Source organism: Anarrhichthys ocellatus, unplaced genomic scaffold (assembly GCF_004355925.1).
Source record: "Anarrhichthys ocellatus isolate YVR2014 unplaced genomic scaffold, GSC_Weel_1.0 scaffold129, whole genome shotgun sequence".
NCBI classification, from domain to species: Eukaryota; Metazoa; Chordata; class Actinopteri; order Perciformes; family Anarhichadidae; genus Anarrhichthys; species Anarrhichthys ocellatus.
This window is the reverse complement of record NW_022280159.1, coordinates 195,144-216,824: the sequence shown is the minus strand read 5'-3', so window position 1 is coordinate 216,824 and position 21,681 is coordinate 195,144. Positions and strand designations below refer to the sequence as shown.

Sequence of the window (21,681 nt, the reverse complement as noted above, 5' to 3'; positions counted from 1 at the left end):
CCTTCCTTAGTATTCTCAGAATGCGTCTCCTCCTAAATATAAATGGAGGTGAATGGAACTTTTCTTGTGATGCTGTCATGAACCATACAGACATTTTCTACAATATTTACTGCAGACTCAGGTCAAAGTCCAACTTTGAAGTTGTTGAGCATATTCCTTATGAGTAGCAAAGCCATGTTGAGTGGCCTGTGCAGTGATGTCACGTGGGAGGATGTATGCCTGTGTGCACTGGGGTGCTGTTGTGCGCATGCGCAGAATAAACGATCAGCGAGTTCCCAGACCAAAGAGACAATGGTAGTCTGCCCTTTTTCTCCCGTGAATGCTAGCTACTAGGAGCTACTAGCTAACCACTTTGGTGACTGTAATAACGAAGATAGCTGCAGGAATGTCTATTGCTACAGAAGTGATGACATACAATTAAAAACACAGGAAATGATAACTTGATATTTCCACTAGTGAGTAGACTAAAGGCTAACCCTGATCGCTGTTTCCAAGAGAGATTCAAAATGCTAACAAGTCATTTTTCCAATGGAATGCACTGCTCAGCATGAACATTTTGATTTCACACATATTCTATACATGAATGTTATAAAGTCCTCGCTGTATCATCTGAGAGTTTGAAAGACTTTTTCTGTCTCGACAAAACAACGAGGTTGAACACTGATGACCGGTCACTTTCTGCACCAGAATGGTCAGATTTAATGCTGATCTCAAATCCCAAATTGTTTCTATACCATCTAATCCCTTGTATGTATTACTCTTGTAGGTAAGCAGACACATAAACATCAGTGTTTGTTTGAGAACAGAAATGAAACTTCCAGTCACAAACACCTCTTTGATCTTAAGTTGTTTTTACTGAAAACCTGTAACAGGGTTGGTGAACCAGGCACCTCTGTAGCATCACACTGCTACTGTACAGACAAGACAACACCCACAGCACAGTCACCATTATACAATGCTTCTAATCAATATCTTCATCAATATATAATAGATTGTATAATCAACAGCTCTGGGTCACAACATGGAACAAAACGCTCTCTCTGGTTCTGGAGACCAACCAGAAAACGTCTTACATTTTGTTTTTTTGGCTCCATTTTATTCTAGTTGGAATTCTGCTTCAACGATATCGAGGTCACATCCTTCTGATCCAGGTTTGTTTCTTACAACCACACAGAAAGATGTGGGCCAGTGAGCATGGAACTTCATCAAACATCTCAACTCAGTTGATCAGAACAAACTTCTTAAAAACAACAAAAAAGCGACATGTTTGTGGTGTAAAAAGACACGAAACGTAACAGCATGGCTTCATGTCCCTGGACCTCTGAGAGGCTCCAGGCCCAGAGAGGACTTCAGGATGAGGATTGTGTGTTTACAACAGCGCTGCTGGTCCAAACGGAGAGGAGACAGTGTCCTCACATTCGTGACCCTTCATTTGAGGAAAAAGACTTTGAGACGTTTGCAACGTCAGCCACTGGGACGTCCTGGAGCTGAAGAGTGGACAGTGTTGCCATGGGGAACTGAGACCAACTGATGGGAGCTCAGCTCAAGCTTCAGCAAAAACCCGGATTTCCTATCGATGCGTCCAGATCTGAGGACAGAAGACCTACAGGCTGCCAAATGTGTTACTTCCTCTGTATTAATCTGCATAACTGTCTGTTATCAAAAGACATCCCACTCAAATGTGATCCAAATCTTGAGAAGTGCTTCACTACTGATCTACACGTCTTCCATTTGTGGGTTCAATGGTCTCCGATGGGCATCTGAAGAAACTGAATCAAAGGAAAGTCTGTGTGGTTTCTGTTGCATCCATGAACTGTAGAGGAGAGTCAGACATTGGGCCTCATGCAAGAAGCACCCGTACCAACACATTTGTCTTTGAGTGGCTGCAAAAGCCATTTCAGAGAACATGTTGAACGCCCTCGTAGGTCAGACGTGTCATAGCCGTCATGGACAAACACTCAGAGTTAGAGCCATAACGCCTCAGCCTGAACCAGCTTTGAGTTTGAAGATACCAAAATCAATTCAAATAAAATGACATGATTAAAATAGAATACATACCCAATGCAAAATTCATATTTTGTTTACCATATCATCATCATGGCTTGCCAAATTACAGCATTGAAAAAAAGAAAAATATTTTGTTGGCATATTTCAACAGGTTAATCCTCTGAGTCTGTACGCAGGTCCTCTGTCAGCACGGCGCTGCTCTGGTGGCAACTTGGCAGCGCTATTAATATTTTCCTAATAAGGAAACTACCGACACTGCTGACTTCGATACGCCGGTGTGTGCTGATCTATGACAGCAGGACTCGGGGCTGTGCAGAGTGAATGATTACATCAATGATCAGGTCTCACAAAGGAAAATCTCCTCATTAAGAGACGACAGTCAAGTTAAAAGAAGTGATTTGCAACAAGTTTGTGTTTGGTGAATATGAGCTGGAACACATGAAGAAGTGAGAGACATTGGGGGGGAACAAAGAACACATTATTGCATGAGGCTCTGCTGTGAAGCAACTGGTCTAATGTGAAATGTTAGAACGTTGTTGAAAATAGACAGTTGTATTGAAACGTTCTTAAGACATTGTGAAAGAACTTGCGTTTGAGGGTTGGTATCGACATGGAAACAGAAACATTGTTTTTGATACAGCTCATTTTCATTTGACCACAAAAAGCCACATTTCTGTCTTTAATATCTGAACACGATCATGTGTTCCATAAATGTACCGAAATGAAGGAAGTCTAAGATGAACAAAACATAAATCTGAACATATAAGGATCACAAATCTAACCAGGTATTGGTTTTATCAGTGCTACCAAAGAAGCATTGAGGATGAACACTCAGCCCTATGCTGTACAGGTGGATTCACCTGTCTGTCACAGTCTCATCATCTTTAACATAAGCAGTGTGGCGTTCAAGTGTAATGGGAGAGAGTCATCGTCTGGAATGTAGAAGAAGAAAACCAAAAAGATACGATCAAGTGTTCCAAACAACACGTCAGCCTGCAGCTGAAATCTTCAGAGTTCAGAATCCTAACAAGTTCACCATAACACCTTGAGGGCCCGCTCTGGTATCAGAGGAGCACGTTACGTTTGGGGAAGTCAACCTACATGGCATCAAGTAAATAAAAATACAAAAAATAACAGATGACAATCACTTTCCAGAGGTTCCTTTGCTGAGCTCTGGTGTATTCATGTCGGAAAGAAAGAGTTTTCAAATGGTCCATTGATCCAATAACAGCTGTTCACTCAATAAAAGGGGCAGGTGATGTTCAATCTTAGAACAACTCATCTCCCACTCTCCGGTCAATATGCAACTTATTATAATATGTAAAGTATCTCAACATGAAAACCTGAGGGATTATGAAAATAGAAACTCTGAACAAATGCATCAAAGTGAACGGTTCTTTCTGGATGGAATGATTGTGTCTGCTAAATGGACATTTGAAGAAAACAAAGCAGTGAAGGAAACACCCTCATTTCAAAGCTTGTGTAGAAATGTTCTCTGATTAAAATATGAATACATAAAGAAGAGGGCAGTCATGTTTCTCTTCATGTGGGAGTGTGACAGAGACGAGCCCTGAGTGTGAGTAGAAGAGTCAGCGGCTTCATTACTGTCCAACCAAAGAGAAACGGAAAATGTTATTCTCACTGAACCAAATCTAAACTTCTAGACACCGTCAAGCATTTCATCTTTAATAGCAGCTTTCCAGAAACCAGTGTTTGTACGAACCAAGATCACAGGATCCAGGACAAGCAAAGCTGCACCTAATCGGCCAACCCGACGTTAAAGGAGGGCGTTTACACCCGTTTACATCGAAGATAGCGTAACATTTTTAAGATCAATATTTTGTAAGTCAAGCTTATTTCAGTTCATAGCTTCATCCTGAATGCTGACAGAAGCTACTTCCTGCTGAGCCAAAAGACTGATTGTCAAACTCCAGTTCCATTGTTGCACCTTAAATCGCTGCTGACACCCAAAAGTAGAAGAGCGAAATGAAGCTGAACGTCTCCGTGAACCCTCTGATGACGGGCTCATCTACCTGCTGTAGCTTAGTAGAGAAGTAGGAACTCCTAGACCTGTCCAATATTGCTTCTTCTCTACTGTTTTATAAGACATTTATTACTAATGGCCTACAATGTTTTAGATCATATTGATAATCCGTTTCTGCTGTTACTAATCAGCAAAAATCGAATAGCTGCAACAACTAGAAGGGCACTCAGAGAGCACAGACATCCTTCAAGGCCAAACGCTTGCAAAGTTAACAGAAGTGAAGAAAATGAGCGGATATATTTCCAATCCGCTCCAAGACGAGACATATTACAGCTCCGTCCTCAAACAGTTGCTTTTCTGTATATTCAAAGCACTAAAATAAGATGAAGGAAACTCTACTAGAACTCAAACACTATGCAGCTTCCTTCACAAAGACAAAGAACATAGAAAATAACAGAAAGGAAGTTTGGCATTAAAGTGCAGCATCATGGGAGGACTTATTGCTCATTGGTCAGTGATTTCAATCAGCTTCCTGACGTCACTCATAATAGCACAAGCTATTAACAAGCTTGATGAAAACAATAAAGCAGAATGGTTTATATTAAATGGCTGATTAATAAAAGCAATGAGCAGTAGAAAGTACAAGCTGGACTAAACCGTTAACCAGCAGCACACTGCAGAAGTGGCTCGAGCACTTTGGGAATGTGAAAAAGCAACAAAATGAATATCTTCGCTCTATTAGAAACATTTAGAAAAACATTTTCTCCAGTGCAATCACAACTACCTGTCTTCATCCAACAGCAGAAGATGGATTCATGTAGTAGCTCCAATCATTTGGTAGCACAGGGTGACATGAGTGCCTTTGAAATGAGTTCCAATATGCAGATGATGTAATGGTGATTGTGCATAAACTGTTACTGACTATGGATACAAAACCACACCAAGTACCTAAACTACCAGCTCTTTAAGACCGTTACCGTAAATTCTCATACAAAATCAAGTAATGGCTAAGGCGAGCCAGCATGAACAAATAACAGCTGGTAAAAAAAACACATTAAGAGGGAGCCAACAACAATGGCTTCATTTACATTTCCACAGAACTAACTCCACTCTGCACACTAAACACTTCCTTTAGATTCCTCCTCATTAAAGGAGCGTTAATAACAGTACGGCTGGAGTACTATTAACGTGATGTGTAATAGTGCAGGAAGCGGTGAGTTGCACTGATGGTAGAGTAAGAACTCTCAAGAATAATGAGTGAATGAAAAGAGTATTTGTGATAAAGGGAACCAGAGCAGCAGAGTGCTGAGTGGGACTCTTTTTCCCCTGATGGGATTAGTGCTGTGGAAATGGACATTATAGTTAACTCAGCAAGACGACAGGTAAACATGGAGAAAGTTTAGAGTTTGCATTAATTAGGAAGCAGGAGCATTTAGGAATAAAAGAGTGCTTCTTGTATTTGCCGGTTCCAAATATAGCTCTGGATCTCTCTGCCATTGAGACTCAGAGCCAGACACTCACAACCTGTGAACATAAAAATAGATTAAAATGACTTTGTCCCAAGAGAAATATGTCAGTTATTTTAAACAACCCCAGTCTGTTAAAGTGTTAAATCCAAACCGGCGTGTTCATGGAACCCGAGTATGTATCTCATGAGGGTAAACACAGCCAATCAGATTCACTCACCACCAAACCAGCTGGAAGAGTTCCAGTTGACCTACACCATCCTTTTGATTGTGAAACTCTGAACCAATGTGACAGACAGGTGACCTCCATCCCTTTCATCCTCGTCACATTTCAATGAGCCACTTCAACAGATGCTAATTACCGTTTCATGAACCAGTAAACTCTTCAATCAGTCTTCAATCAAGATTTCAGGGCACAAAAAATACTAATTCCTTGGACCTCATCCTAACTCTTGTTTCAAGTTTACAAAAATGTATGGGCCTAAATAAGTTGACAGGTGGTACTTAGGTATCCCTCCCACTCATACATACATAAATAAGTTGGCATACATTCAGTAAAAGCATTTCCACATGGAGGATATTTATGGTGGTGACCAGGATGTTAAAGGTGATCATCTTCTTTTTCCAGAATCAAAATCTCCACGGCTGAACATTCCAGCTGCTGTTCCATGCAGTCTGAACTCAGCACGAATATTTGATGTTTCAGGAATATTTTCACACCACCTCCTACTTTGGTCCGTCTCATATTTACAACCACTGTTATAAATACATACTAGTTTATATGTGTGTGTGACGCTCATCCATGAACAATAAAACATTTAAAATCAGTTTGTGTGTGAACACACAAGAGGCATTCCACTCCTTCACTCCTAAAAAGTGCATGTTTGTGTGTGTGTGTGTGTGTGTGTGTGTGTGTGTGTGTCTAAAGCGTGTACGGTGCAGGTAGGCAGCTCTGTGATGATTTGAAGAGGCAAACTGAAGAGTGAGGGAGTCAAGCCGGTGACTGAATGTCATCACCAAATGCTTGTCAGCATAGTCTGTTGGCCAAAGGTCAGGGAGAAGGTCACAAGGCCTAAAAAGTTGCCGAAAGAAGGAGACACTTTTCATCCCTTTTTATTCTCCTATTGGAAAAAGCTGGCTTTAGATCCAAATTAAAGGTGGACTCGTATCTCTCGAGGTGTGGTGGAGGTGGATTCTAATAGCTACAGGCGGGGAGAAAACCTTTTGGTCCTCAACAGCAGCAGGTTTGAAGTCGTCAGCCTCTCCCTGTGTGGAAGCTGAGTGGCACCGAGAGGGAGCAGGGACACTTCCTGTCAGGGTGATCGGCTTGCATTCCATTTAGCTGCGATGTTCATGCTAGACGGAGGCTTTTAGGAGAGCTCAAGCAATGACTGGAGTTGAAGAGTTCACCTCTGGGTGGCTGTGGGTGACCCACTGCTTCAGTAAGGTAGAGTTTAAGTGGTGAGCCCACCCTTGATTATTATTGAAGGTAGGGGAAAGAGTTTCATGGCCATGTTGCTGGGTTGTTTGTTCAAGAGGTAAAAGTTCCTTCGTTGAAATACTTCAAACAGTTCTGAACCCATGTAGAGGCTCATGCATTGGAGAAAGGGTTACGTAGGCATGAGAGTTTAAACCTGTCCTTGGTTGAGAGTTCAACGCCCAACTCGCTGGGTAATTCCTCAGTTAGGAGGCGGAGTTTCCTCCTTTGAATAAATTCTGGACCCAGGCGAGGGGCGTGGCCTGATGTCAGGAGTCATCATCAGTGTCCTCAATCAAAACCTTGGTGTCACGGGTCTTGGACCTGAAGTGGGGAAATGGAACAGATCGTTTACAGTGATGACGCACAGTATGTGGGCTTACAGCACAGGTTAGCATATTGACAGCAGATAGGGTGGGAGTGGTTACGATGTTATCGATACTACTACTCTTATAGATACTCATCGGTTAGGTTCTTATCGCTTATTAAAAGAATGAATTCAGAACAGAATTGATATTGATTTTATGTTTATAACAGCAGTGTCACTATATAAACCAAACAATATCTCACTAGAAACAAATCTAAAATACCAATAAAATAAATAATATTCCTGAGTGAAGTTCAGAAAGAATGAAGAACACAGACATCAGCCATTATCAGTCCTCTGTGCAGGAGGAGCTGCTTTGTCTCAGCCAGCAGAGACGATTACAAGAAGCAAAAAAAAAAAAAAAAAAGCGAAACAGTTAGACTACATCAAACAGCTTTGGTTTTAACTGGTTTGTAACAATTCACTATTAGCCAAGCTAGCGCGCCGCGGTCTCTCTGCTCTGCTGTTTGCTGGCTTCACTCAGTGTGTGTACTTGTGTGTGAATATGTATGTAGGCTAGTTGCAGGAGCTCAAGGAAATGCTGCACAAGCAGAAAGCATTAATGCCGATCTCCAGATTGCATATTTGTCACTGAACACAGGCCGATAATGAGCAGCAGAACAACTTGTTTTCACTCTATGATGGTTAAACTGTGGCACTCTTTTGGCTGAATCGTTGGTTCCCTGTGACATGTTCACAGCTCTTCTTCTCAAAGCTTCAGAACTCTGGACTACACAGCCACTTCAAGATACCCAGAGTATCTTTAGCTTATCTACAGCCACTATTCTGTACAACGCTCCTAAAGTGCTGCTTATCAACTCGGTAAGTCGACCCGGGGTTCCTCCATCTGGCTGCGAGATATTCCCATAAAGGGGCGGTGTTTGCAGCGTATAACCAATCACAATCGTGGACAAGTCTGCTGTCTGCGGCATTTTTTTACAAATGAAGAGCAAACTATAATATTAGACAAATACATAACAAAGTTTAAACGGACAAATGAAGCAAGGACAGCTGGTAATAAAGCGCAGACTGTGTAAATGTGTACATTAAAAGACTTCACTGCTTCATCCAGGGCACGAAAGAGCTAGACTATAATTACATGTGTATTCTGCAACTTAAAGTGTTGCTTTGATGTGAAATACTTGGCGTGGATGACAACATTTTAGCCTTATTCTTTCAGCTGCAACCTGGAGGTGTAAAACACACTTATGGGCAATAAAAAATGAATATAAAAATATAATTCAAAGCGGTAAGAAGGTTTCCTTCCATAACTTATAACCTGAGCAAAGTAACGCTGTATTCAGTCAGTCTGCGACTGTAAGACACGACTCGAACATGTCGCACTGCAACACACGGCTCAAGAAGCTGACACACATGATAAATATATATGATTAGGGAATATATACTGATTTCTTCTTTTATTAAAATTTGCTTCCAAGTCTGTTTCACACCGTCGTTGTTTCAGCTGAAAGAATAAAGGTTAAATATTGTCACACACGCCATGAGAATACATCTGCAACACATTAATTTAACAGAATACACACATGTAGTTATAGTCAGATCTATCGTGCTCTATATGGGCATTGATATCATAAGCCTGTAAATACACAGTCAGTGATTTCTTGCCAGCTGTCCTTTCTGCGTTGGTGTCTTTTAATCTGGACTATGACTTGAACATTATATGTAAGAGTCGATGGCAAAATGATTCCCGACATCTCTAAAACAAATGTACATCTGCAATATGAAAGGCTAAATCTAATTCTTATTTGTTTTTAATTCCCAAGTTATATTCAAATCCAGCTAAATTCTGGCAGTACATTTTCTTAACCATATGTTTTCCCACTCATTTCCTCCTCCTGTACTTTTTAAACTTTCTGCATCAGCTGGTAACCTGTTCCTTGATCTTATACAGGAGCTCCTCTGCCCACTATAGATCCTGACACCCAGAGAATGCCAAGGCCTTAGCGTTTCTCTTCTGGTGACGTGGCCAATGAATTGCTAGCTATAGCTCTACAGAAGAGGATTATGGATAGGTGAGGATGACCTTGATCCATATTTTTTAATCTTCCAATCTGCAGTAACCCATCAGCTTCATGTGTTCCCATATCTCGTTCACGTCTGTTACTGTTGAGACTCACTGTGAGGCCAGTCGTGGTCTGCGTAGACTCATGCTGTAGCTCCTCTTCCAGCTCTTCTTGCCCTGCCGGTTTCGGACTCCGTCCTCCTGGTCCATCATCTGCTCCAGCAGTGTCTGGTCGTCAGCATTGAGCGGAGCCACGCTGATGTCTCTGACGGCCCTGAACTCACCACAGTTATTCAGGTGTTCGTTCTCCAATCGGAAGAAGTTCCATACGAAACGTCTGGAAGGAGAAGCAATTTGACTTACATACTGTACATCATATATTAAATATTCTAACAACAGTGAATAACAGTGGTCCACATCCTCATGTCATCCCATGCTTTATCAGTATTCACATGTTTTCTTCCAAGTTAGGGGGGACATGGGTGATGACTTGATTAGTTGATTGATTTAAAAGAAAATAAAAGATCATTAGATAATAGATTTAAATGATAAATATTTTTTGTTCTATTTTAAATAATTCAAGCAATCACAGACAGGAAATAGCTGCTGAAGCAGTGCAGCAGTACAGAACATTATAATAGGAGTACTGTAAAATGTCTAGTCATTTGATTCCCAATAGTGCTGAAACAATTATCTGATTAATATATTGGTGATTCAATTTAATCACAAACAATGTGGATAATCAATTAACGGCTTATCTAAAGTGTTACACACTTTTTACAGCTTTTAATGTGGACAATGTTTTCTATCTTTGTAACTGACGACTGAAATGTATTTGAGTTTTCGATGGTTGATCAGACAAAACTATTTGACATTTTATGGAATGATGGATCAGGGAAAAGAATAAATGACTTATTAACCCTAAGGGACTAAGGGGAGTAAAGTAAAAAGGGGATGAAGATTTTGGTGTGGAAACGCAAAAAAAAAAGAAAAGTCAGAAAATAGAACGATGATACCTAAAGACCTCCATGGGGGCAAGTATAGTCGCCAGTATGTCAGAGATGCCGTGTAACCCAGTAACTGTGCTGAGGGAGACAGTTAAAGTCCATGAAAAACGTAACAGGACGTCCTCCACTATAGCACTGTAGTAATAGGCCTGACGGGAGAGACAGAAAACAGGGAGAACACATCATCACACTGTAGTTAATATTCAGTCAGGGACTGGTACTGAAAGGATCAGACTACTCTCCCTGTGTGGAGGAATACCTTATGTGGGTAGACTATCTCCTCTCTCAGAAAGGTGTTCTCTCCTGCATTGCGGTCGAACAGGCCCCAGTCCATCTTCAGGTCCCAGACGAGTGTGTAACATGAACTGACCACCAAACAGCCGATATACAAGTAGAGGAAGATCTTGGCGTCATCGGGGGCTTCAACTAAGGAGGAGAGAGAGAGACGGGTGTGAGGTGCGACAGATCTGTAAGTTTAAAATTGATATGTCAATCAAAGATGTTTGTTTTCTAATAACTCAGAAATCTGTATTTTTCACTTAAAGTTACTGTGAGGAACTTTTATCTGGTTATGAAAGAATTTAATTCTGAAGCCTCCAAAATTAAAGAAGACCATTAGAGAAGATTAGCTATTTCTATATTCCATTCCATTATCCAAACCGCTTATCATGTTCAGGGTCGCGGGGAGCTGGAGCCGATCCCAGCTGACATTGGGCGAAGGCAGGGTACACCCTGGACAGGTCGCCAGTTCATCGCAGGGCACATTTAGAGACAGACGGGAGGAGGAGAGCTCTGCCACTGGCAGCAGCAGCTCCTCCTCCGACCAGGAGCATAGCCTCGCCTTGCAGCTCCCCGAAGGGAGACAAAATACCGACACCAGGCCGTATTGCAGGCCCCGCTCGAGGAAAGGGGCGCACAGGAGAACCAGAACCGGGACTGAACGGGGCAGACTGTCAGACCCTAATGCAGGAAAATTAGAGGTTTTCTAAAGGGAGTCTGGTGCTCAGAAACATTACCGCTTCTTTCCACAGGGACCGCCAAAATCAACACAAAAATGAAAGTTCCTCAGAGTAGCTTGTACAGAAGAGGAAAAGCTGCTTTAACCTATACTGTATATTCAGTGGCCAAACAGAAGCACTGACGCCCCACAGAGGAAATAAACAAGAACTGGATAAGACCCGTTTTCTTTAAAGAAATAACACGTTCCTGTCTGACTGTTTAGTATTTTTTTCTCATGGTCTTTGGCATAATTTCTAATAGCTAACTGGAATGAACATCCTGAAGAAAATTCTTTTTTTAGTTGTGACTGTGAATCTTGTTTTTCAGGCTTTAATTTAGTTTAGTTTTTATTTGTTTCGAGAGGGACAATGTACATTGATGAACACTTTAAATTAAAATGTAAATGCACCCAATTACAGCCGCAAGGTTGATTTCCATTGTCTGTCCCCCTGCCAGAATGTACAGGCTGAGTGTCCTAAAGGAAAAGGCCATGCCAAAATGCAATAGTAATAAACTAAAATCAATTACAGTCTGTAGCTGACAATACACAATAGTTTGATAATAAAAAGTTACCAATGGATAAAAAAGGAATCGCATATATATATAAAAGAAACTAGAAAAAAAAATATGGGTGGGGAGTATGACAGGACTTTTGTTGTAGTTTATCAAGGAAACAGGGAAACAGGGAGGAGGTGAAAACAGTGAAACAGTAGAAGTTAAGAACACAGGGAGACAGCTTACTAAATTATTGTTAGTAATAGAGGTCTGTTTGATACAAAGGCCTGGTGCCATCTGTAAGGAATATTCCAATAAAGGTGTATGTGTAAGCTTTGCCCTCTGTGCATTGAATACACCAAAGAAGTGTAGTGTCCATTCTACCTTTATGTGTGCTGTATAGGGCAGCAAAGGTGACAACAAAGAAGGAAGTGGAGTATTTCCCCGCGTTCACCAGGTGAGGGAATGCCCGTTTGGTGTCGCGGTAACGTCGGAGACACTGGACGAATCGGAACCAAGCAGGAAGACACTGGATCACCGCACGGATGCCGTAGGAGTAGGAGTTACACACATCTTTACCTGCAGAGAACGGCAGGCAAACGGTGTGGTTATGACACGGTCATCATTGGATCAGTCTTTACAGCCTTTAATTGTTCAGTCTCACTTTGACTGCTAATGAGTCCATCATGTTTTGTCCAGTCTAGTTCAAAACTGTAGAAACAGATCATATACTCCAGATCCATCAGAACCACACCAAGAGAGTTCAACTGGTCAGCCAGCCAGAAGTCTGCAAAGCCAACATGATGAAACGGAGCCGTCACCACCCGAAACTGTGAAAGAAAGGGACAGAGAGGACGGGGTCAGAGACTGAAGCATTCACTGGTAAGCTCTGTCAAGGTGGATTACGTCGCTGTTCTCCATTCACTCATTGATTTTACACTCAGTCCATTTGTATTTGCTCTGTATTTTGGGTGTTGTGATGGACTTGACCGGCATTTAAAGCTTTCTCAATGATGACTAAATCACACTTTGTAGTTCAGCACATTGATGGTGCCTGAAGACCTTAAAGATCCAGTGAAATGAAAAATACACCTTCTTAGTTTCACAGGAGTTGGGCTACAAATGTATGCCGACGATATGGTTTTATTTGTGGCTACTATTGCTGCAGCCAAACTAACAGACTGCTTGGGCAAGGTGGAACACTGGTTAGAAAAAAAAAAGAGTTTTTCCTCAATCACAAAGCGACAGTAGAGGATTTTAAGCATCTTGGAATTGTTTTGGAATCTCAGCTAATGTTTGACAAACACATAAAAAACATATGTTGAACAGTTAGGGCTAATCTCAAACCATTAGGCACATCAGTCACGGTTTACCAGTTAATACACCGCATTAAACCGATAACATCCGTTTACAACTAAGCTAACAAACCACAAAGATTTTATCATTTCAATATCAAAAGTATATTTTCTTCTCAGTTATGACAATTTCAACAATAACTCCAACTCCTCAGACTTCACCTCAAACTTAAACCATCTAGCTCCACCCCATTTTAAACTGCCATAACTAGACTTCACTATACTGCCACTAACACCAGAAGTCAGTGGCGGGCCGTGCATTTCATACCTGGGCCTTCACTGCTGTCCTGCAGCTGAAATACCATCTTATAACGCCACAGCTATTATTCATTTTTAAGGCTGTAACTATGTACATCTTCGTATTAAACCGTTCGGTACAAGTCGTTTGAATAATGCTAGAGCATTTAAAAAATGCAAAAGCCTAAATTCAGGAAAATATAATGTTCTCAGCTGGTCTGGCTGCGGGATCCACTGTCATTCCTTAATGACAAGCCGCGACCCAAAGAGATTATCATAGGATTTTACTTTCACAACTTGAACGTTGAACGTACTGCTCTGCAATGTCTTTCCTCGTCTCAGTCCCCTCTCTCATGGTGCATCTCACTCAGTCAGAATGCCCATATTTGATTGGCTGAGCTGCATCACGTGATGTGATTCACTACCCATCAGCCTCTGCTGGCTGTTAAGTTTCATTTCACGATAGTCACGTGCTCGCCCACTGACCAATCACAGCACACTCTGCACCTCGCGGCAAAGCTACACATGGACACTGAGCGGCATGTAATGCTGACGTCATTATAGGCTAGCTAGCAGGCTCTGATAGTCAAAGAATACGCCCAACATGTCAAACTAAAGATCTGATTGCTTGAACACTATGACAATCAACAATATCTTCTCCATTTACTTTAATCTGCACTGGCTGCAGGTGAGTGTGTGCAGGCCTGTGCCTCTGTTCTTACCTAGAGACACAGAGATGAGATCTGATTGGATAAAAGCTCTACCTAAAACAAGCTGCACTGGAAGCAGAGCAACTGAGGAAGACAGTAGCTGTGCAATGAGAAAATAAGATAATGGGAAAAATATTTTTAGAAATTATAATACATGTAGTGTATTTAAGAAAAATTATTAAATTATAAAATAGATATAGCTTTGTGATTCTGTTTAGGCCAGCAGAGAAGGCCTTGCAGGCCCTGACGGCCCGCCACTGCCAGAAGTACATCAGAAGGAAACTGCAGAGCTCCAAGACTTCCCTTTGCAGATTCTAAAACATTTTCTACAAGTCAAGTCTTGTAACCATGACACCAACCAGTCAATATTTATGTACTTGAGTCAATGCTAGAAACGTTTTATATTTTGTTTTATTTGTCTGTTTGAATGTTTTTTTATGTGTTGTTGTTAATGGATGGCGGTTTTGTGTTTGTAATTATTATAGGCACAACTTTGAATGATAATCTGAACTTAAATTGTATACGGCGACTTGTAGAACTAGCAGATATGTTACAAATTACAAATGATACATTAAGGTTTATTTTTGTGGAATAATTATATTTAAAAAGACTGTATTTAAAAATACACAAAATAATATCCGAGTTGTGATGTTCCAGTGAGCACTGTTGGATCAATAGTAAGGAAATGGACACTGCATTATATCACCCAGGCCCTGCTTAAACAAGCCCCTTCCTCTAAACTCAGCGTCAAAGCTGGAAGGAGACGTGTGATGTAAGCCAGTAACTATCCACTTTGAAGGAGCTGCAGACATCAGTGACTGATTGGAGCGCAGATGCACCAGTTAACCGTGTCAAGACCTTTGCATAAAACTGACCATCACTCAAATAAGAGCATATCAAAGAACGTCTGGAGTTTGCCATAGAGCCCGAGAGCTAAGATGTGGGACAAGGTTTTGTGGTCAGAGACCAAGATGCGCTATGTGTGACACAAACCTAACACGGCCCATGCCTAAACAAAAACCATGCCCACAATGAAGTATGGTGGTGGCTGTGGGGAAGCTTTTCCTCAGCAGGGACTGGGCATCTTGATAGAATTGGAGGAAGAATGGATGGAGAAAGTTACAGGGAGATACTGAAGGAGAACCTGCTTAGTCTGCTAAAAAACCAAAGCTTGGGAGAAAGTGCACCTTTCAGCAGGACAATGGCCCCACTGTAAGCACAAGGCCAAAGCAACAAAGGAACATTTAAACGACAAAAGGTGAATGTTCTACAAACAAAGATTTCAGTCCGATCCAGAATCTGTGGCACTATTTGAAAATTCCAAAAAGCGTCATCAATTGAACCTGATTAAGATGGAGCAAATATGCCATGATGGATGGAGAGAGATCCCTCCCTGACAGTGTGCCCTCTAGGGGGGTCCAGGGGCATGCTTCACTGGAAGAACATTTTGTATATTTCAAAGTTAAACGCATCAACTTTGCACTTTGAGAGCAAATTAAGAGGCTAGATCTAACAACAACTTTGTGCTCTTGTGAAGAATGTTGTGCTCTCGTGAAGAATTTTGTGCTCTCACTCTAGTAGTGTGAGAATGTAACTAAGTACATGTAGACTACTTAAGTACAACGTTGAGGTACTTTTACTTTACTTGAATATTTCCAATTTAGGTAATTTTATACTTCTACTACATTTCAGAGGGGAATATTGTACTTTCACTTTTAGCATATGTATTTGACATTGATAGTTACTAATTAGGCTTCTTCAGATTCAGATTCTTAATACAAAATATAAATGAACTAATAAACCATGATGTATTAATTCATAGTATATAACCTAATTATTAAACATATAAAGTAGTTCAAATGAGCTCCACTTTTACCAGCTGTAACATTGGTAATGAACACATTAATGCATCAATAATCATAATCCAGTGATAAAGGCCGACCGCGAACACATTATTTGAAATGTGACACTCTGCATAATAAGTATAACATTACTTTCGTTACTTTAAGTATATTTTTACGCTAATACTTTTGCACTTTTACATTTCGAATGCAGGACTATTATTTGTAACAGAGTATTTTTACACTGTGCTCTTGTAAATACTACAATCTTAAAAACATTGGTTGTATGGATGTGAATGGTGATGACACAGCAAAAAGCCACACTCACAAAGCATGACAAAACGAGACTGGGTCCGTGTTTCAAGATGGATCCGGTGCGTTGCCGACATCCCTGCAGACCACATACGGACTATGTCGCTCCCCGCGGGGAGACGGGGCACAGCTGCACTTAATTAATTAAGTTAATGGAAGCAGCTTGTCCAGGCGAGTGCTGCTGAAAGTCGGACACGGGTGGAGCCGTGAGAAAATTTCACACTCCGAGCCGAACTAGAGTCGCACCGCTACACAGGAAATGCTTTCTGTTCATTATGAAACTGTGGCGGGGCAAAGTTGTCTTTGGTGGGCCACCACAGTCTAGTTAATTAATGGGAAACACTCGGGTTGAATACCTATGCACGCAGCAGTTTTTAACTTCTTTTAAAAAGGTATGCTGAGAAAATTTTGGCTTAAAAAAAATGATGAGAATATGAGACTGCAATAAAAACACTGAATGGAAAACTTATGTCTCGGTATCATTTGTAATTCAAACAAACCTGATAACTTTTAAGGGGGTTGCATACTTTTGCAAGCCCCTGTATGTAGTGCTGAAACAATTCATCAATTATTTGGACATTTTAATTTAAATGTATTATGGACAAAAAAGGAATATGTATGTCTTATAGTTGTACTGCCTGCTGCTCAGCCAAAACACTCAACTTAAATGCAATATAGAGCCTAGAACGACATTAAAGATGAACAGTGGGGACAAATATTTCACAGAAAAGCAAATTGAAAGACTGTATCATTTGTAATTGAGTGATGTTACCAAGAGTTTGAGCAGCCAGAAGCGTGACTTGTAGTAGCAGGTCTTGAAGGGGTTGATGAGGAAGAGGAAGAAGAGGCCGTAGAGAGCAAGAGGGTTAGCCTGCATTGGTACCAGGATGCTATCACTGAAGAGACAGGACAGCAGGCTGACGCACCACAGCACCCCCAACAGACCTGCAATCTGCACACACATACACACACAGACAGACTAATTCAGCCAAAATATTCATCAGCATGAAAATACACTCGACAACTGATACAAATGCACATGGTTACTAAGTTATTTTTTCCATCTCATTTTGTGGGCCTGAAGCCATTTCTCCTATTTGTTTGACACAATGTGTGCATGTGTGTGCGTGGACCTCAAACAGATGTTGATGTGACAGGTTGTTTCTGGGGTTGAGTTCAAAAATGAGTACATGGTTCACTCCCGCCTGCCTCCAGCCGTAGGTGTTGATGCCTGGAAGATAAAAACAGTGGGACTGACTTCACATTTGTGGAGCTCAGGTGGAAGGTAAACGCATGTATTATTTGGGTACTAATAGACTTGCTTTCCTTCCTTCCTTCCTTGTCCTGAATTGAATGAACAGAAACTTGACTCCCAACTTAGCATCGTATCATGTTTGGGTGTGTGTGGGTATGCATACCTAACAGGAAGAGGAATTCTATTAACAGGAAGCCTCCTCTGTAGATCCTGACCATAGGCCAAACATCAGCACTACGGATCACCACAGCTCCTGGTGACAGGTAGAGAGACGTGGAAAAAGAGTGTATGATGTATGGACAGAAAGAGACAAGGAAAATGATAAAAGTGCTCAACCAGAGAAGGAGAGTGAGAACATGTACATCAGATCAATCAGTGACTTCTTTACAAGGCAGAAGCCCCATGGTAAACATACCATGGGGCTTCATGTTGAATCAAAATCATGAGATGTGGAGCAGATTGTTTAAGTCACCATATAATGCATGTGGTAAAAAACTCAAGTCACATAGTTTAAAGTAACTGCCAGTTTTAGAGTGACACCCCCTGTTGTTTCTTTTAGATGTGCCGCTGTGTTTAAGGACAGCTTCATGCATTCATATCTTCAGCAGATAAAAAAAGAACATGGTTCACCTTTAAATGTATGTCTACTGCGATACTGTTGTGCAGACTAAAGATTTAAGATGCATTTATTTTGATCAGTTAGAGATTTCAAGAAGAATTGTTGTTAATATTAACAGATACAACTTATACAAAGTGATTTCATTAAGTGCAACACTACTTTAGTAATATACCACCTGTCTTTATGTGTAGAACGCTTCTTTTCTACATTTTGTTACAGTACTTTTTGAAGGGCCTGGATTACCTTTCTGTTTATCTTAAGACTCGACACATTTCTACATTTACGCTTGAGTACACACTTATCTCTCTGTCCTTCTATATGTTGACATTTGGTGGTATAGTATATTGTAAAGTTTGTTTTCCTTATTAGCATTAAATTATGAGCCTATGAGTGCATTTTAAACCAAGCCGTGTTGTTTCCACATCACATGCTGCTGTTACAAACTGTAGGGGAGAGGCTGACTTTTATTTGCACAATTCAAACAAATGGAAAGTAATACGCAGACACTTTTATTGTTTTATTGTCATTTTATTTATTTATTTAATTTCTTCTTATTGTTTCATCTATTGTACTGTTTTATCAGTGTTTCCGTTTGACCTTAGTTTGTCTTGCTTTGGTTGAGCCTCACTGTTGGGCTTTCTGTAGTTACATTGCCTTGCTTTTTCTCTGTCGGTCAAAGCTCTTTGTCAAGTCTGTTTTTAAAGGTGCTATAATTAAAGTTATTATTAATTTAGTTTAAAAATGGAAAAAAGAATATTTCTTCATCCAACTTAGAAATATGAAACAATATCCTCAATGCAAAAGACATAAATAGGTTATGAAACTTTTAAAAAGTAATACAAAATACACCTAATTTTTACCCTGAAACTACAGTGTGTTCACTGCCAAGTACTGTATATCTCTGGTCCAGACACTCTGGACAGGAACTGTAGGGGCAGGCTCTGATTGGCTAGTACTCGCTGGTTGGGCTGGTTAGGTTTAGGCATGAGGAGTGAGATTGGTGAGGAAAGAATATCAGGGTAAGCCAATCAGAGGCAGAGTCATGCCGTCACCATACTGACTGTTATTGTCCAGGAAGTAAAAACTGAGTCACTAAATGATTAAAGGTTTCAGACCTATATTCAGAGCAATATTCTGAGATGCACAGCTTATTTAATAATTGTTTGAGATTTGTATGTGTGTGTATGTGTGCGTTACCTGTAATGACCACAGTGACTAGTAAGACAAGGAATACTCCGCAGTACAGCCCGACTCGAAAGGTAGTCCACGCAGGAGCAGGCTGCAGGCAGACAGACACAAAACATTAACAAAACCCTGTCACTCTATAATATTGATAACAATACCACCGTCTTATATATAATATACCAGGGGTTATTCAAAATAATGTCAAATAACTGGGCCGTCCTTCAACATTAATGTGCTTCTCTGAGCTTGTTGTTCAGTACACAAACAAATAAGTAAACAATCAAACTTATAATGAAACTACACTTACAACTTATTCTTAATGTAGATGTTATACAAGTGATGAAAAAATAACATCAGTAAAGTAAAATCATAGAGATGTAACATTGTCCATTTGTGTGGCTAATGTTATCATTGTATTGTCATATAGACCATTATATTACATCATTGGCTTAATAATGTCGTATTTGAGGGCTGGAACATTTAGAGATTGTGTTTTTTATTTGGTGATATCATTAAGTGTGTGTGAGAGTGACCTGTGCAGCTCCCAGGGGAGGAACCCTCAGCCTCTTCATGGCCCTCTGCCTGTCACCACCTTCCAACTCTGTAGTGACCAACGCCTGAAAGACACACACAGAGAATTTTGAATATTGATCTCTTCCTAATTGATAACAACTGATGATAGTGATGGCTGTGTTTCTTGAAGTGTTTCTCACCAACCTGCTTAAGCAATACTGTAAGCAATAATGTACTTAACTATGGAATGCTGAGAATGTTTAAATGAATATCTATACATATATGTGAGCACCTCGGTCTCAGAGATGAGCTGAGTGATTTTCTTGCATGTGTAAAATGGAGCCACTTCAACATGGGCCACCCTCCAGTCGGCCCCCCTCGACGTCTCCAGAATCTTATCATGCTTCTTCAGGATCTTCCTGAAACCTGTGAAGTTCAGGTTCTACAGAGACACAGACAGGGAGGGAGAGGGGAGGAGAGGGAGGGAGAGGTGTTTAATGAAAGAATTAAAAGCATATATTTGACTTTAAACAGTGACAATGTTTACTGAGGTAATAACTCAAGTGAGAAGTAGAGTCATTTTCTCGTAGACTTCTACAACCAGACTTCTTTTTGCAACCAGGGGTTGCCTCCTGCTGGTCAGTTGAGAGAATGCAAGTTTTAAGACACTTCCGTTTCTGCTTCACTCTGAGTAAAGCAGAAAAAGTGCAGACTGAAAGGGCAATATATCCCCTATGTGTGTATATATCAGTGGCGGGCCGTCAGGGCCTGCAAGGCCTTCTCTGCTGGCCTAAACAGAATCACAAAGCTATATCTATTTTATAATTTCATAATTTTTCTGAAATACACTACATGTATTATAATTCATATAAATATTTTTCCCATTATCCTATGTTCTCATTGCACAGCTACTGTCTTCCTCAGTTGCTCTGCTTCCAGTGCAGCTTGTTTTAAATAGAGCTTTTATCCAATCAGATTTCACCTCTGTGTCTCTAGGTAAGAACAGAGGCACAGGCCTGCAGACGGAGGCCTGCATCCATGTGCAGTTTAAGTGAACGGGGACGATATTGTTGATTGTAATATTCTTCAACCAATCAGATCTTTAGTTTGACATGTTGGGCATATTCTTTGACGTATCAGAGCCTGCTCGCTGGCCTATAATGACGTCAGCATTAGTTCAGCTCAGTGTCTGCCGCGAGGTGCAGAGTGCGCTGTGATTGGTCAGTGGGCGAGCACGTGACTATCGTGAAACGAAATTTAACAGCAGAGGCATGTCGGGTAGTGAATCGCATCACGTGATGCAGCTCAGCCAATCAAATATGGGTATTCTGATTGAATGCAATGCATTCAATCAGACCCATTCAATCAGACCCATGTATGTGTATGTATATATGTGTATGTATATGTGTGTATGTATATATGTGTGTGTAAAAACCCACCATCATCCCTTAATGACAAGTCGCGGCCCAAAGAGATCGTCTTATGATTTTACTTTCACAACTTGAGCATTGTACATACTGCTCTGCAGTGTCTTTCCTCGTTTCAGCCCCCTGGGTCATGGATACATATATATACATACATATACATACATATATATATATACATACATATACATACATATATATATATACATATATATATACATATATATATATATACATATATATATACATACATATATATACATATATATATACATACATATATATACATATATATATACATATATATATATATACATACATATATATATATACATACATATATATACATATATATATATATACATACATATATATACATACATACATATATATACATATATATAT

At 40.4% G+C, this 21,681-nt stretch overlaps 1 protein-coding gene across 2 annotated transcripts in view; it reads right to left on the bottom strand.

Moving 5' to 3' along the window:
* Positions 1 to 837: 837 nt before the first annotated feature.
* Positions 838 to 21,681, bottom strand: part of LOC116399791 (xenotropic and polytropic retrovirus receptor 1 homolog) — a 68,577-nt gene continuing 47,733 nt past the window's right edge. Inside the window, exons 5-16 of one of the 2 annotated variants that reach the window (XM_031877195.1) lie at positions 20,145 to 20,294; positions 19,873 to 19,956; positions 19,352 to 19,433; positions 17,699 to 17,788; positions 17,414 to 17,511; positions 17,053 to 17,232; positions 12,580 to 12,655; positions 12,210 to 12,404; positions 10,591 to 10,757; positions 10,341 to 10,480; positions 9,440 to 9,661; positions 838 to 7,258 (exon numbers count right to left, since the gene is read on the bottom strand). In XM_031877195.1, the coding sequence (XP_031733055.1) occupies positions 7,204 to 7,258; positions 9,440 to 9,661; positions 10,341 to 10,480; positions 10,591 to 10,757; positions 12,210 to 12,404; positions 12,580 to 12,655; positions 17,053 to 17,232; positions 17,414 to 17,511; positions 17,699 to 17,788; positions 19,352 to 19,433; positions 19,873 to 19,956; positions 20,145 to 20,294 (1,539 nt within the window). In that variant the 3' untranslated portion in view covers positions 838 to 7,203. Of the gene's footprint in view, positions 7,259 to 9,439; positions 9,662 to 10,340; positions 10,481 to 10,590; positions 10,758 to 12,209; positions 12,405 to 12,489; positions 12,656 to 17,052; positions 17,233 to 17,413; positions 17,512 to 17,698; positions 17,789 to 19,351; positions 19,434 to 19,872; positions 19,957 to 20,144; positions 20,295 to 21,681 lie in introns of both variants that reach the window. The other variant, XM_031877194.1, reaches the window with a different exon arrangement.